General features: G+C 45.8%; 1 protein-coding gene across 7 annotated transcripts in view; it reads left to right on the forward strand.

Annotated features, from left to right (window-relative positions):
* The window catches only part of LOC144472207 (uncharacterized), a 28,650-nt gene extending 14,978 nt beyond the window's left edge, over positions 1-13,672 (forward strand). For all 7 annotated transcript variants that reach the window (XM_078185091.1, XM_078185093.1, XM_078185092.1 and 4 more), the window contains 6 exons: positions 732-900; positions 5,047-5,230; positions 5,563-5,825; positions 6,444-6,936; positions 7,064-7,201; positions 8,274-13,672. In XM_078185091.1, the coding sequence (XP_078041217.1) occupies positions 732-900; positions 5,047-5,230; positions 5,563-5,825; positions 6,444-6,936; positions 7,064-7,201; positions 8,274-8,677 (1,651 nt within the window). In that variant the 3' untranslated portion in view covers positions 8,678-13,672. The remainder of the gene's footprint in view (positions 1-731; positions 901-5,046; positions 5,231-5,562; positions 5,826-6,443; positions 6,937-7,063; positions 7,202-8,273) is intronic.
* Positions 13,673-13,739: the final 67 nt, after the last annotated feature.

A 13,739-nucleotide genomic window follows, 5' to 3' on the forward strand; every position in this document is an offset into this window, starting at 1 on the left:
ACGAACCTCTGGAAAAAGTAATTTACACGGTTTGCAAAATTAGAAATTTTTTGGCGACGCCGGCAGACCCGGAGGGTTGTTCCGGGGGGTTGTCGCAGGGTCGGGGAAGGAGAAAGTGTTCGTATAAATAAATTCGTCTGCAAAAGGAAAAATCGATCCGGGTTAAGTTTAGCGAGCGCCGGATCCTTTCTATTGCTCGGCTCTTTTCCTCTGTCTCCTTCCCTTCCGTCTTCGTCAGCCTGTTGCTTCGTCCGCTGTTACGCTCACCACTCTACCCCTTCCGCCCAGCCAGCAGCTCGCCTCCTCCTCCTTCTCCCTTTCCCCTCCCTCCTCTCCTTCGTCTTTCCCGGTCCCTGTTTTCTTGCGGCGCGGAGGCATACACGGCGGTGCCGACGAGGCAGAATCTGCTACCCATTCACGCGATGCACGTGTCCAGGGTGAATGGCACGTGCACGGTGCGTCGCTCGCCGTGTCCCGTGTCGCATCGCCGCGAGAGCTAGCTAGTGACGCGGTTACATGATCATGTTGCAGGGCTGTCTACAGGGTACAGTGCCGCGCAATCGAGATGTCTCTCCGTCCGTTGATTACTTCAAAAAAATTCGCCGCGGTCACGCGTACTTGTCGTCGCACGAAATTTCAATCCCGGGATCGCACTGTCGATCGAACGACTGCTTTCCGACTCCGAATTCAGCGCATATAAATATATATATCTCCATTTTTCTGTGTCACAGGCCTTGCGTAATTCGATCGGGTACCAGGGAAGTGCACAACAAGCTCGAGAAGAATCGAAGGGCGCACCTGAAGGAGTGCTTCGAGTTACTGAAAAGGCAGCTACCTCAGCAGGATGAGAAGAAGTCTTCGAACCTTTCCATTCTTCACGCGGCGATCAGGCATATACAGGTACGTGAGAGCTTCTCGTCTCACCCCTGGCAACAAGGACTCGAAGACCGTTTAAAACCCAAGTCACATCATCTCACTTCCCAGATATTATCGCATGAAGTTCCAATCACTTCGTATCGGCAGTGTTCCAAGTTGCATCATTTTCTTTCGAGTCTGTACAACTTGTTCTCACGACGTTTATCTGATAAATGGGAGGATCCTATATGTTACAGTTCAACCAGTAACTTAAATTCCTTGAAATTGCGTTTTTCCTTCTAGCCGCAGAATTTTTTTTCTTAACTTTCAAGCTTGCATCAACTCTCAAGGTTCGTTAGCAACCACGATTTGGTGTACTTGATTTCATGATTTAGATTTGATAAAGTAAGTCGGGACATTTCAGAAAATGTGTAACATTTAAAGAACGATCCGTCATTATTTATAGACTGATTCTTTGAGATCTAGTCACAGAATAGTTCACACCACAGTACAAAGTCGCGGGAAAGTATCGCATGGCCGCCCTCTATCCGCGAAGGGGGCAGTCGCGCGGTTCGTATCTTCCATCTCGCGTTTTCTCCCTAAATGCTCGCGCTCGGTCTCCGCCGGTTCCATTTCTCCAGCTCCGTCTCGTCTTCCGTCTCTCTCCGACCACTATTGTCCACTCGGACCGCCGTCTCGTTCTATTTCCGCGTTTCTCACCTCGGGCCGTCCTCCTCCGTGCGCGGCTGCGGCGGCGCAAGACGCTCGCCGTCCTCGGTTCGGGTTCGGGCCTGCACCGGCGGCACCATCATGCTGTCTCCGACTCTCACGCACGTATTCTTCGCCGTGGTCGAAGCCCGCGTCTACGCTGGGTTCCATGTGACCACGCGGCCATCGGCGTTGCGCCGCACAGCACGTACAGCACACACTCTCGCTGTCCGAACTTTTATCGCCCGGCGCCATTGTCGGCGGCTCCGGAGCCGCCGAGACCTCGCGACGCGTGCAAATTTTCTTCTATTACAATATAGGGTGAGGCACCTAATTACCGAAGTCGCAGGGAATACCATCTCGATGGAATAAAATCATTTACATACTCTCTTGGGTCCGCTGCGAGATCTAAAAAATTATTAGAAGGTGCTAGGATAGGGTGGCAAGGGAGGACATAAATGATCCGCGGTCTACTTGTTAATTATTATTCATCGACTACTCGGCAACAGTAACCCGGCAGAATGGTCGTCTTAACTTTGACAACATCTCACCGGCTAAACCTACGTTTAGGATTGCTGGCGCAGTGCTGTTTCCGTTTGGTAAACGAGCGTCCAGATTGGCCAGCGAGAAATTTGTCGGAAACGCTCGGCTACGTCGGATACAAAGCCGATAAACCAACGGTCGTGGCTACATTGCGTTCTGCAGGGCAGCATTCGTTTCAGGCCGGTGATTCAGTGCAGTTTCATAAAGCAAACGATCAGTGCGGCAACTCGTGCCAGATAACGACCGGCCAGATAAGGTAGAAAGAAATGAAAGCGTTATTTGCAATATCCGCGGCGATACTGCGTGCGAATCCAGCCGGAGGTGGCGGCGACCACGTGCTCCTAAGCCGCGCGTGCGCCTATTCATGTAACGACCTTCGTTCTCCTTCCTCGTCGGCCGCTGCTTAGGCGCTGTCTCCCTCCGGTTCGCGCAGGTCTCTCTGCCGGTTGTTATCTACTCCTCGTCTCCCATCCCCATTGCAGCTACTCCCTCACCTCCTGACGACCGCTGCTCCGCTCCGCACCGCTCCACGCTGCACTGTCCTCTTCTAACCGTCGCCGGCGCATCGGAGCCCTCGCGCAGCGTGTTTTTGCTTGTCCCGAGGCAAAAGTCCTCTCCGACTGTTTATGTCGGTGTGCGGCTCTCCGTCCACCTTCTTTCCTCCCTATACTTCGCCGCCTTGTTCTCCTTTCTCTCTTCCCCCACCCCGCTCCTAATCATCCAGAACCGCGCGGCCGGAGTAGAGGATCGTGTCAGCCATCGGAGCTGTTGAACTTGCGAGCGATTCCTGCACATAAGGTGTTTGCGAAATATCGGCTCCAATTCCGGTTCCGTTGCTAACCCTTCGGGACCGTGTCCCAGCTCCAACCCTTCTTCTTTGCTTCGACTCTATAATTCGTATCGTGCAAGAAACCTTCGAAGGGATACTCACCCCTCCATTCATTTGTGACGGTATCTTGGACGTCGCTTTTCTAGCTTCTCTTAAGATTGCTTTTCGCAGGGTTTGTTCAGAAATGTTTCAAGCACATTCGCGAATTTTTCTGGCTAATTGACAGTTTTCACGTTACTTTATGGTAACTATATTATGATAACTATGGATGAAAAACCAGGAAGATTCTTGACGCCTACCGACTATGATCTTGTAATTTATATGAGTTCAGAATTTACAGTTGAGAATTTTTTAATTGTTCGATGAATATAGTAGTTCATAACGTAGTAATATGGTATAATAATTTCATTGAGATTATCAGCAACTGAAGCGAAAGAAAGGTCTATTTCTCCAAAGGTTAGCGCTAGGATACCCTCTTAACAAGCACACTGAATGAGCCTAAACGGAAGTCGTCGAAAGATTCGTACGAACAGCGTGTAACATTGGTAAAACAATTGTCGAATAAATTCGACGATGGTCGACATTCGAGAAATTTTTAACTGTGACGTAAATCAGCGTACCACGTGCACGGTATCAGTAAAGCTAGAGCGCCGATGGTCGCGTGAGTTTCTCCGCGAAACATATTCAGCTGAATCTTCGTTGCAGGCTTGTCAGACTTTATCATTTTTATCGCGGCTTATCGCGTCGAGGACGCGCGGCGAAATTTTCGAAACACTTGCCGTTTGTTGTCACTCTCGATTCGCGAGTGTCCGCGCGAACGCTGGAGCGAGAGAAACGATCGGACACACGGTTTCTGGAACGAGCAATACCATTCCCTCGCGCGTCGTATCCAAAGCAACGGATGCTTCGGAATTCCGGTATCGCGAGGTTTCGAAATTCTCTTATCAATTTACGCGGAGACCACGCGAACGCGTGAACCTCAGGCGGAGTCCGCTCGCGGCTCCCGTCGACGGGGCTCTCGGATTATTTAAATTGCACACGTCGAGAGTTCCGTCCTTGCAGATTTTTGTCGTACGACTTCTTCGAAAGCGCGCGTACATCGGGCCGGGGCTGTTGGCGGCCGCCGTCACGTGCACGTTCCTTCACGCGTGTCCGTGCTGACGTCAAACCCGAGCCTTATCGTGTTTCGTTGCGGAGTGGTGTCCTGAATCCGCAGGAGTATCGTGTGACACGGCTCGCGCGGCACTGTATTCTTGAAAGTGAAGCGAAAATATTTCCCCCATCGGCTTTCTCTCGCCTTTTCTCACGTGCGGAACAATGAACCTAACTCGATCGCCCGCTGCCGCACGACCTTCGCGCCGCGCCGCGTTCCTCTTCGTCTTCGCCGTGGCGGACCACCACGTGTGTTTATCATTTATCGCTGAGGCGCGGATCTCTTTTACTTACGCAATGGCTGCACAGTTCTCGTGGAAGCCGAGCGAGCAAAAATCTCTCGAGCTTATACGACGGATTATTATTAGGGTGTCCAATAAGTTCCTTCCTTTTTCTTGATGCGAAATCAGTAGACGATATCTATTGCTTACGGTTGATTTATTGTCTTATATATGAATTGTTCTGATCTATTACCTTCTTCCATCTCTCAGGAAGCCTCATTATATCTTCTTTCCAAAAGAGACTTGCTTGCAAAATATGAGGTGCGTTCTTATTTCGCTTTCGGATTTCTGATATCGTTATACATGATATCTGAGATTGTACATAGTGCGAAAAGTACTTATGGGACACCTTAATATTAGGTCGAGTCGTGAATAACTTCCGACGCAGCTGGGTGGAATCTATTGTACCTATCTGTCAACTATGGGGGATAAGGGTTGCAAATAGATAAAATGTAAGAAAAGAAGAAAGCCAGTTAAAGGAAACGAGATAAATAGGAATGCAATAAATGTCTGATAAAAAAATAGAGGTTATTTATTACTCGACCTAATAATTCCGTCGGTGCTTTTGTGTCACAGAAATAGGGTACGGTTATCAGCGTCGGCGAAGGATCGGGGATTTAGGGTAACGCGTCGTGGCTGGGCGGACGCTTCTTCAACGCTTTGATAACTCTGTTGCAGACGTTGAGGAGGAAGGAACGGGACTGCGAGCACGAGATGGAGAGGCTCGCCAGAGAGAAAATCGCTGCCCAGCAAAAGTTACTAGCTTTAAAGAAGGAGCTCACCGCCACGTGGGATCATATTGATTTTAATACTCTTCTGCCGGAACAGAGTTCGGCTACTGACGTCACCGCCACCAAAAGTGGTAAATCCAAAATCATTCCGCGCTTCTCGATTATTTCATTAACACATTACCGTCTAGTTTGCTAACAGCAGCCGTTTCTCGACGGTTCGCGAAGTGTAATTTAAAATGAAAAATATCTAAATAAAATATATTATATATTTCACTTAATCGTATGTTAATAAATATTTGCTTCAGTGGCACTATCCTAAATCCATATATATATTATAAATATAATTTTTCAAATCAAAACCGGTGTTCATTTTTTAAACAAATAAACGGATTTAGGACAGAGCGATTAAAGTAAAAATCGACGAGGTCAACGTTTCGGAAAATTGAAAACGTCGAATTTTTAGAAAACATGGAGGTGGACGTGACGGGGTTGGCCCGCGGAGGCACGAGGTACAGCAGCACCAGCAGCCTCAGCAGCGCAGCCACGGCCAGCTCACCGCAGACGCTGCAGACCTCCAGCACCACTCCCAATATTCATAATCAAGTCGCAACCGCGGCCGTTGTCTGTCAGACACAGGGTCTCAACCTTGCGCAAAGTTCTAGGGAAAGTCCGCCGGCAAGTTCAAGTCCCAGAACGCCAACGCCTAGCATTCCTACCCCGGCACAGGTAAATCCGAAGATCTGTTCGACGAAAAGCCTCCGGCTTGTCTTACTCGGAATGCTAACACGGCGTTAAAACGACACCTTTTTATGGAACTATCGCGACAAGGTTTTTCGGACGCGTGCATTAGCTCGATGGGTGGCTATCGGCTTGGTAATCCTGCGTTTGTGGGTTCGAAACCCCGACACAGGTGACAACCAACCATCCAGCCTGTGCATGTAACGGATGTACAATTTTTCTGGCGCAGAAACATTTGAAATGAAATCTGCAAGCACTGACCAAGCCGTTTGGGCACAACGTGATTATTAGCGATTGTGTGTGAAACGGTGCAATAGAAATTCACGTCTTTCAATGGCCTTTCACACGGGGGTTGTGTGCAATGGTTTATGTAAGCGCGCGAACATCATCCTTTTTTTTATTAATGCTAAATGTACCTAGTGTCGGTCAAATAACTCGATTAATATTTTTTATTTAAATGGATGCGGCATAATAAATTACTTTACTCAAGCGTATTATTTAATAAAGATTGCGCGAAGTCTAAAAAAATTAAGATGCGCTGCGAGTTTTGAGATACAGAACTGGAACGCTGTAAAATTGTAGTTTCAAAGAATGGTTTCGTTCCAGGAGAAAGTGACTACATCGCCGACCGGTATAGTGCAGCAGCCTCACCAGCTTCACCTACCGATCAGCGCGCAGATGCTGAACACGAACCAGGGCCTGGCGACGATCGTGCCGACCCTGCAGCACATCGGACCGAGCCTGAGGGTGATACCTGGGGACACCAGGCAGCTGCTGGTCGCTCACACCCCGGGCAACAACGAGTCGAGACCGTTGACGCTGGCCGTGCAGAACTCCTCGGATCAATCGAGGCCGCTGATCGCCGTGCAATCGAACACTGGAAGCGAGCCAAGGCCTGTGGCGCTGGTCGTTCACTCGTCCACGGCCAACGACAACCGAGTGACGTTCGTGCACTCGAATCTGTCCAACAACGATAGGCCGTTGGCCTTAGCCGTGCAGTCCTCCGCCAGCGACGTAAGGCCGGTCACATTCGTCCACTCTACGAACGAGGGAAGACCGATAGTCCTCGCTGCGCATTCACCCGCCCTGAACGTGACGAGTGAGTAGGATCCGCCTGTCGACGACGGCGGAGCTCGCTCTTTAGCGTCCACGCGACGCTAGGGTTGGTCTCAGTCGTCTCACTAGCTCCTTGCTCGATTTATAATATATATAAAACTGTGTCGCAGACGCCCAAACGAGGATAAGAGCAGGGGACTCGCAGAACACGCATAAAATGGTGGGCGGCGTGACACTGGTCGGTGGGAACGGGTCGGAGCTGACCCGACTACCGGGAGGCGCTGAATTGAACATACTCCCAGCAAACGGTACGTCCGATTTTCAGCGTTCCCTCGTTTGATTTCAAATTCACCCGCCGCCCTACGGCGCGTCCAATAACGTTCTGCGCGCCCCGTTTCACTATGTGACGTCACCTGTTCGGCAGCCAATAGTAAACAGCATCGTGTGCTCGGTAACATCGCGGTTCCTATTCAAAGCTACGGGACGGTAACGAGAGAAAGCTGTTGTCACTGTTTCAAGAAACATATTGTATATGTTCTTATGCGCAATTTGGATAGGAATTACTTTAAAAAGGAGAAAATATTTTATACCTTTATACATTTGTTCGACAAACAACTTGTCGTTAAAAAATGAAGGAACGTAGTTTATGAAACTATCCATTTGTTCGTGTATTTTATTGAAATGTTAGTCTGTTTTCTAAACTAATATTAAATCCGTAATTGTTTTCTATGTATTTATTTTGTGGATAATTAATTATTAGGTGTTACTTACTAAATATGCGATACAAATAAATGCTTGCAATGGTTATAACGATTTTAGAGCCGACGAGGTAGTCAGAGACCTGATGGTTGTGTCGATTAAGGCACTATCTTCGGGTCGAAGGATCTCTATATCCCTGGTTCAAATCCCCGTTAATAGAGAAAATCGAAATTTAAATGTATATTCTATTGAAAGCATTTAAAACACGCATTGTAAAAAGGCGAGAAGTGTCTTACTTAAGATTTAGCGCCTCTTTAACACTATGATGCTACAAAAAATGGTCACGCTGTGCAAAAGTGGTCAGGGTTAGGCGGTTTGTTAATAGCCAGCACAGATTCAGAAGTGACCAACATTTACTTTTAACTATATTTTTGTGTACTGTACACGATTATCTGTTCCACTTTATTATGCTCTGTTTCATAAATCCCGTACCTTCATTTTTGTACTTTTTACACGATCGTAGCATTAAATACGATTAATTATTGCGACTGTTATCTTTCTGTATGTGTTTTCCGATGCGTAGAAGGTCAGCGTTTTGTTTACAAACGTGATCGTATCTTCTATCAATACTTTGGATATAGCAATTCGATGGCATTCTAATTCTCATTGGTCTTATGGCAGGGTTGACGCTGAGCCACGCGGGCGTGTCGCTACAGACGACGGCGGGGAAGCCAGGGTCGACCACGGTGATGCAGAACGCTCCGTCCACAGAGGGTATCGCCCACATCGTCGGCTCGCACACACCGTTATCGGGTCTGACGCCGATCGTTACGCCGATGACCGTGGTCTCCCAAGGAAGTCAGATGACGGCGCACATTATAGCGCCTTCGAGCCTGGCCGGCAAGATGATCACCACGCCGATCCTAAAGTCGGTCGCGCAGATGCCGATCGTGAACGCTCAGTACATCAACACCACCACCCTGGTGAAGCCAGTCGTGGTGGTCAGTTCACCGTCAACCTCCAGTCCGCAGTCGACCACGGCGTCCAGCACGCAGCCCTCGTCGACCACGCACTCGACCGTCTGACAGAATCAAAGGAAGCTGAAGTTCCTTTGAGAAATGATCCGACGTCTATCGAACGTCAACGGCGAGTCTCGCGACCGACCGCCGCGTGAGGGAACCACGTGATAAAGCGAGACAGAGAGATCGCGGATATGCGATCTGGATCGCGGACCGGTTGTCTACTCTTGATACGGGAGGAAACTTTTCTATTTCTAACTTGCGTTCGTTCGTGTTTGAAATTCGAGCTCTTCCACAGAGTGAACTAGAGAATCGCCAGAAGATCCCGACGCTGAGGTCTCATGGATACATGGTATACGTGTTAACCCTCTCCCCGCAGTCGCAGGGTTCGCTTTGACCCAGAGAATACGATAAGTTGCTGTTGTTTTCGAAATAACAAGGGCTAATAAGTCTGCGAAAAAATAAGTCCCTTAAATTGATTTTAATTTGAATGAACTATCGTAGATGATTTGAAGAACTATCGAATAAAGCTCAGAGTTGTCGTATACATTGTCAATAGTATGGTTGTAAAAATAATCTACCGTTTAAGGGTTAATACGCGCGCGGATGCGTCTGGCTAGAGATCTTCTGGAGACGATCCTGCGCCTATGCGACGTCGGTCTAGGGATCATTCGAAATCTTCTGGCGTCTTTGAACCGATTAAAGAGCTGTTGGGTGGCTTTTGTTTCACTTGCCGGTTGCGTGCGGTACCCTGTTGGTCTAAATTTTCGTTAAGTCGATACGCATCGATCGAATGCGTAAATAATTAATGATCACTGTGAAATCGCGCCCTCTTGGATATTGGCTGTTGCTTAATCTTGATTTTGTAAAAATTCGTCAGGGCAGCTGAGATATAGAAATTGAATTTTGTACATATAGACGTTGTTATGTAAATGTTAAAATTGATTTTGAAATTTCGCGATACTGGCGCGCAATCGGGGAGGTTGATGGGAGCGGAGAAAACAAATACGACTGTGCTTCGAGTGATGTTAAATTAATGAATTCGCACGACATGATTGGTTTCTTAATCAAAGTCTTGGGAATCGGATGGACGGTATACGCTCGTGCTTTCTTTTCTTTTTTAAATTAACGTATACAGTGGCTGTGGAGAAACGTTTATCAAACGCCTATGTTTACTCTCGAGAAATTGGATCGTACAAATTTCTGTCACGTCGAGAGCATGCCGCGGGAAGACACGGTGGACGTTTATCATGTGCTCGAGTATTTATTCGCTTATATTTATTTTACAAATATAAATGAGCACGCACTGTGTGTACTTGGCCCTCGAACGTATTCAGGATTCGCGATCAACAAGAACAAAGTTTTATGGTTCAGCTCGGACCGACCAAAAAAAAAAAAAAGAAAGAAAAAATGCGCGAAGATCTCGTCGCAGTAAAAAATATTGATCGTCAGTCTGAATGCGTTCGTCTCGACTTTATTTGTTTCAATGACGCTCAGCTGTGACTTGGAAATATTGAAAGAGCAATGGTGTTTAGAGGTTAGGTCGTTAATGGGTGCACGCGCATTGGGACCTGAACGGCTTGTATATCACGTGACCGTTCACCGTACTATTTTAAATCGCTTTCTACGTTGAGCTTTCGAGCTTTCTTTCGATATACTCGATACGAGACCGTTAATTCGACAAAAAATTCTGATCATAAGTCGATGAAATAATCTCCCATGGATGCGTTAACGATTTTTGTTGCGCGCGATCGCGATATCCTCGAATCGCCGGCAGTTTCGATCTTCTTGAACTGTAGATTTCACCCTCTAACATTTCAAGAAGAAAGATAATGAAAAAGCAAGCTCTCTCGCGACAGAAAGGTCTGAGGATCACGGAATCAATTCAATTCAAATTGATTAGAATTTGTGAAGGAGAAAAATAATGTTGATAGGAGGGAGAGTGAAGTGTGATTATTAACGGTCTCATTCAGATATCATGGATTATACCCTAGTATTATTATTACTCGTATCTGCGTACGCATACATGTACATCTTGTTTTTTCTTTTTTTTATTTTTTAAATTATTTAATCGATGGCTCGGTCAGTCAATCAAGCTGATATATGATGTATGTATGTAAAGTGCGTGGGCGCTGCGTCGGTTTTTACTAAGTTATTGGTTAGCGGAGAGTGAAATCGTTGTTTTTCATTTTTATTTCGGGAACGACACGCCCGGAATGTCGATGGAAAATGTCACCCTAGTTCGACAGAGCGTCTACTAGAATCGCTTGGGGAAATTATCAGTTTCAATTTTTGAAGCCTTGCCTCGGAGGGGGAGATCGGCAACGCCTCTAGGTCGAATAATACAAGCAACGGCGTTTGGTTGTGTCTCATGGGTGTATTGCCGACGAGGGAGAATCGTATATCGGTGGTTCGTAGCCGGATAGCAACTATTTGACGAGAAACAGACTAGCAATAACGAAAGATGTATAGAGAGCTATACGGGATGGAGTCGTGTACGCTTGAACAGAGTATCGGTTTCGCGTGAAACGGATCGAGCACGATGAATTATAAACTTTAGCGACGATAGTACTACTAAATTAGTAGATGTTTCGACTAGCAACGCTACTGAATCAGTAGCCCATCGTGCATAACGTGCTGTACGATAAAACATGCAATTCCTAATGAATCGAGGGCGATCCTTCGATTAGAAATATATCAAAGTTTTTCGTACATGTCTGTCTTTTTCTCTAAAAAAAATAAGAAGAAAATTACACAATAGATTGACAACGAAATGAAGTCAGTTCAATTGTACATTCTTGCAAAGTGTTCGTACTAATTTTTTCTTGTTCCTTATTTTTTTATTGATCAACGATTAATTTCATTAATTTCATCGATTAGTTGATTCATTATTACATTTGTATATTCGACAATCTTTGAAAAGTGTTCGTTTCGAGAACTACTTTCGAAAGGACGAATTTCTTTTACGTATACTTTACGAAAATGACTTTTTTACTCGTTATTCTTGATCCGAAGCATTGCCAATCATTTGCGATGTTGTTATTTTAATCTGATAACTACGGTGACTTTTTCACGCTTTATTTGTACAATATACACCAGCCACGAGACCTGGTCTATAGAATGCAAATACGAATTCTTCTGCGGCGTCAATCGTTCGTATACTTCGAAATCGATACAGCGATATTTCGGAAAACAAAGAATTATTTTACATATTAGAAACAAAATTCTTTCATATTTGAATAGCTCTCGCCGAACTGGATAGATTTTGTTCGAACAGTTTCCCAAAATTCCGCATGTATGTACCAAGAGTTCTAATGATTTCAATTATTCGGCTGCCCCCTGCGTACTTCCGCCTATGGTTTCCACATAAACCAGTATAGTCTTCGACGTGCGCGCAATTTGAAAAAATGGTTCCAACAAAAGATACTCAGTTTCACGGTGGCTGTACGAACGTGTAAAAATTTCTTTTCAAAAGTGAAATTTTAACCGCAATTTTCAGGGATAGTTTTTTTACAAAGACTATCTTCGAAACACTGCTGTGTCTACGATTGTCTTTCCGTTCTGCATACGCTATATATTTTTTTATAGAGCAAGACCAACGCCAGCTTGGAGAACAAATATCCCAACGATATTCCACGTAGATCGGATTCAAAGCAACAAAAGACGAACGAAACGTATTATTTGTTTGCATCGCTCGAAATTTGCAACTGGATAAAGAAGCAAAATTCTGCGCTCGCGCGTGCGCACTAGTCATTTCATTTCCCTCCTTGACGTGGCTACATACGAAGCGTAAAGACTTTCCGAAACCGTGATTTTCGCACTTTCGTTCGATCCGATCCCGAAATCGTGCAATCGTTGTACATAATCGTAATAGATGGGGGGCATTCCGAGCGGTCGATTCGAATTTACCAAATGTAAATTGTCTTTTATGTTATCGTTACACATTTACGAGCACAGAGAGAAAGAGAGAGAGAAATTTGTCATTACAATGCGTCAACGATATTTCGTTTAACTTCGTGTCTGGCTGTTTCGTGTCAGTCCCGAGACCAGCGTAAGCAAGAAAAAAGAAAGAAGAGGTTTTCAGAGGTTAGGAGCGTTTTCGAGGTTAGGCCGAGTGCCAACCGGTTTGCGCTCAGCGGTGTAGAAACCAGACAGGTTCGCTGCGCGGGTACAAAACGGCGACCACCAATATATATTATATATCCGTTTCATGATTTCTCTTGTCCTTTTTGTACATAGAGCTCGCATCGGTCCGCGAAGGAAGAGATGGTGGACGATCCGGGGGGAAAGGGAGGGTAAGGGGGGAGGGGGGATAAGTATATGCAGAAAAATATTATGTGTACATGAACAATGTGATATAAGTAATTAACGAAATTACTTAGCACTGTAGCGTTTAAGCAGAACTGTTAAACTGTTTACAGCGTAGAACGTACGATACTAATTATTATTTACTAACATCCTAAACGAATGGTAATTGTACATAGAGTTACGCGAGCATGGGAGAGAGTGATTGAGCGAGAGAAAGAATGAAAGAGAAAAAGAGAGCGAGAGAGAGAGAGAAAGTAAGAGTTGGGGTGGGGGGTGGGGGGAAGCAAGAAAAAGTACATATGTCGGGTAAAAAAAGAGTATGCGAGAATGTGAGGGAAAGAGAAGAAACTGAACGATTGCGAACATTTCTTTTTTAGCGACGCCAATGGCATCGTGTATATATTCACATCGTGATAGAGCCTGTAGATCGTATTCTCGTGTGAATGGGACAGCGAGCGGATATTTCTGCGTTCTGGTAAGAGTGTTGTTGTTGTTGTAGTCTATGTCGAATTTTGTTATACGCCGTCGCAGGCGTATGAAAACGTACGGTATATCTCACGAATCTTGGGACAACTTGTTGTGCATTGAATTGTAAGAACGAGAGAGAGAGAGAGAACAAGAAAGAGAGAGAGAGAGAAATGAACTAAGGGAGAAAATCATATTGTAGAGACGAAACGAAGCGGACGGACAACACTTTTTGTTTTCAAAAGAATGCGACAAATTTCAATACAATCTATTACAATAAAAACGTAAGCGTGGAACGTTGTTCAGTTGCCTGTCCCTGCGTTTTCTTACAGATTCCGGCGTTCGCCGCCTAGGA

Source organism: Augochlora pura, chromosome 7 (genome assembly GCF_028453695.1).
Source record: "Augochlora pura isolate Apur16 chromosome 7, APUR_v2.2.1, whole genome shotgun sequence".
NCBI classification, from domain to species: Eukaryota; Metazoa; Arthropoda; class Insecta; order Hymenoptera; family Halictidae; genus Augochlora; species Augochlora pura.